The sequence below is a fragment of the Orycteropus afer genome, unplaced genomic scaffold (genome assembly GCF_000298275.1).
Source record: "Orycteropus afer afer isolate SDZICR_OR568_19922 unplaced genomic scaffold, OryAfe1.0 scaffold00925, whole genome shotgun sequence".
Taxonomy (NCBI): domain Eukaryota; kingdom Metazoa; phylum Chordata; class Mammalia; order Tubulidentata; family Orycteropodidae; genus Orycteropus; species Orycteropus afer.
In genome coordinates, this window is record NW_006922512.1 from 402,054 (window position 1) to 405,189 (window position 3,136).

The 3,136-nt window shown below is 35.8% G+C and overlaps 1 protein-coding gene across 1 annotated transcript in view; it reads right to left on the reverse strand.

The window, feature by feature from the left end:
• The window catches only part of LOC103212350 (phospholipid-transporting ATPase ABCA3-like), a 259,404-nt gene that overhangs the window by 117,747 nt on the left and 138,521 nt on the right, over positions 1 to 3,136 (reverse strand). The window contains exon 11 of the mRNA XM_042783340.1: positions 949 to 1,119. Coding sequence (XP_042639274.1) covers positions 949 to 1,119 — 171 coding nt within the window. The remainder of the gene's footprint in view (positions 1 to 948; positions 1,120 to 3,136) is intronic.

The window sequence follows — 3,136 nt, forward strand, 5'->3', positions numbered from 1 at the left end:
CCACTCCTCGGAAGGAAGATGGGGCAATCTACTTCCATAGTGATACTGCCTCGGAAACCCAAGGAGGGGTCGCTATGAGTCGGGTCTGACTCGACAGCACATAACAACAACAACAACAACAATATGTTGTTATGACTATGCAAATATTATTCCCTGCAGAACTAACATTGCAACATTTGTGCTACCCAAAAACTAATGTCCAATTTCTTCCTTATATGTCAATTACTCAAATGCAAAATATAAAGTTTACTTCAGAATTGGACTATATCTTTTTTTAAAAAAATATTATTATCTCCCATCTTGGCTGGACTTTTTCTCTTACTTTCATTTCTAGATCTCTAATCCATCATGCTATTCTTCATCACCCAAATCACTACTTCCTACCTTTACCTACTTATTCAACAATCATTTGAGTCCCTCCTATGTGCAAGGCACAATATTGACACTGGGGAATGTATTATAGCTTGTGGGCACGTGAGTGTGAGAGACTATGTGTTGTTGTTGTGGTGGTAATGAGAATAACAAAAGTAAATGAAATACAATTACAATACAGACCCTTCCCCTAGAGGTTCTTTCCCAAAAAGAGAATGCATTATACAATGAGAGAATATAAACTTTGATTTCTATTTCTGACCCATAGAAGCTGTGTGATACAGGGCACACTGTTTTCTCAAAATGAGCATGACAGCACATAATTTGAAGAGTTGTGAAGATCCAAAATAATGTATGTGAAGTGACTTGGTGAATGATTATCAGTAGTTCTTATTCTGTATCTGGTAACTCCTTTAATTTTACCTTGGATTTTCTTTTGAGGCTTCATTATATTTATAGAGGTTTATCCCAGCCTTGTAAAATGATGAAACATGAATCCTGACTCTTCTTATCTCCCAGGGTTTGAATCTGAGGCAAATAATCCCCAAAAGATTTAGGGGCCCACAAGATACTTACTTATTTTACTACAATCTACGTAAGGAGCAGGGTGTTCTAGGCGGTAGCACAATGCCTTCTCATGGTAGATGTTAGAATAATCCTCGAGGGCCTTTGCAAGGTTGTAATTGGGAAACAGCAGTAATGCATTTAGTATGAAGGTTCTGGTGCCATTTGAAATTTTAGTTTCAAGTTCTAAAGAGATAATAAGTTTAGTTTTCATTTTAGGAAATGAGCCATCAGATTTTATTATAGAAAATGAGCCATCCCAAGGACAAAAAGCCCAAAAAAGATGGCCAAATAAGCTCCAGGAATTAAAAAACAGATGATTATATTTGAAGAACACTAACTACTTTCCAAAAAGATAGTTCCAATTGATAGCCAATGACACTGTTCTTGCAGAAAATTGCAGAGTGTTGAAAAATCCTTTTTTTTTTTTTTTTGTTAATTGGGTGCCCACATGATATGCCTTCCTGGAACCTGATATAAACAAGAACACATACAAAAGATTTTTCTCATTTCTGATCCTAAGTGATCAACCAAGGGACCAAAGCAGAGGTAGTAGAAAACAGCCTAGAATTCAACAGTTGCTAATAGAAAATTCTGCTATCTTTGAGAATAGAAAAATTTTCAAAGATACATGCTGATAGGTAACTACTGTTGTTGTTATATGCCGTCGAGTAGATTTCAACTCATAGCAACCCCTACTTGGGTTTCTGAGGCAGTATCACTATTGAAGTAGATTGCTCCATCTTCCTTCTGAGGAGTGGCTAGTGGGTTTGAACCTCCAGCTTTTGGTTAGTGGTCAAATGCGTTAGGCACTACACCACCAGAGCTCCTGATAGGTAACTAATGTCTCTTCAAATAATAAATTGAATATAAATAATAATTTGTGACTAGATTACTAAAGAAATGTTTAATTTATGAGTTACAATTATAGAACTTTTATATTGAGTTCAGTATAATCAGAAAATAAAAGACTAGTCCAATCAAAAGATTCTTATAAGACACTTTGAGGAAAGAGATGGCCAAGAGGTAAAACCATGGCAATTCTTTTCTGAGTAGATCTTACCTTGATGTAGAGGAAATTATCTATCCAGTGTGAAGAATATTGACCACTGTGCAAAAAATGGTAAAGACTAATTATATAGATTAAGTACTGTTCAATAGAACTGTTCATTTTCTATAACTCTGCTGTCCAATAGGCATATGTGGCTATTGAGTACTTGAGATGAGGCTAAGGAATAGAATTTTTAACTTAGTTTGATTTCAATTAAAATTTAAATAGCCACATATGACTAGTGGCTACTGTATTGGACAGCACAGGTATAGTATAATATCTTTTGGGTTCTCCCTATAGCAATCATAAATATCTTCTCACCTCCAAAACATGGAGAAAGATCTCTGTAGGTGAGGAAGATAAACCTATCTGACAACATGATAAAGGATTCCTTAAGGGTGGGATAAGTAAAAATTGGCAAAAACATGTATATTAAAAAATCAGCCAGTTCAGTACAGATACTGACAGAATATCAACCAACTAAATTGGACACCAACTATAAAGGACTGGTGTGACCATATTGATGTATACTGATGAAATATCTCCACAGAATTCTAGAGAAGGCTGTGGTTAATATCTGCTTTTTTGGCTTGCTTCAATGCCCATTTTCCATACTTGTGTTAAGAGTTTCTCTGATTTTATAACATTTTTGACTAATAATCTGTGTGTGTTTTATTTACTTTTCTAAATTACAGGACTTATCAAGACAATCGATAATGTTTGATAGAAGTGATGAAATGATAGATCCTTAACTGTTGTTGTTAGCACCATCCAGCTGGCTCTGACTCATAGTGACACTATGAGTGAAATAATACTCAATACCATCCTTATATAATACCATCCTTACTATCTTGGCTATGCTTGAGCCCATCATTTGAAGCCACCGTCTTAATCAATCTCGTTGAGGGCCTTCCCCTTTTCCACTGACCCTCTACTTTAGCAAGTATGACATCCTTCTCCAGGGACTGGTCCCTTCTGACAACATGACCAAAGTACAAGAGACAAAGTCTGGCTTCTACAGAGCATTCCAGTTGTACTTCTTCCAAGACAGATTTGTTGGTTCTTCTGGTAGTCCATGGTGTATTCAGTATTCTTTGTCAACACCACAATTCAAAAGCATAAATTCTTTGGTCTTCCTTATTAATTGTC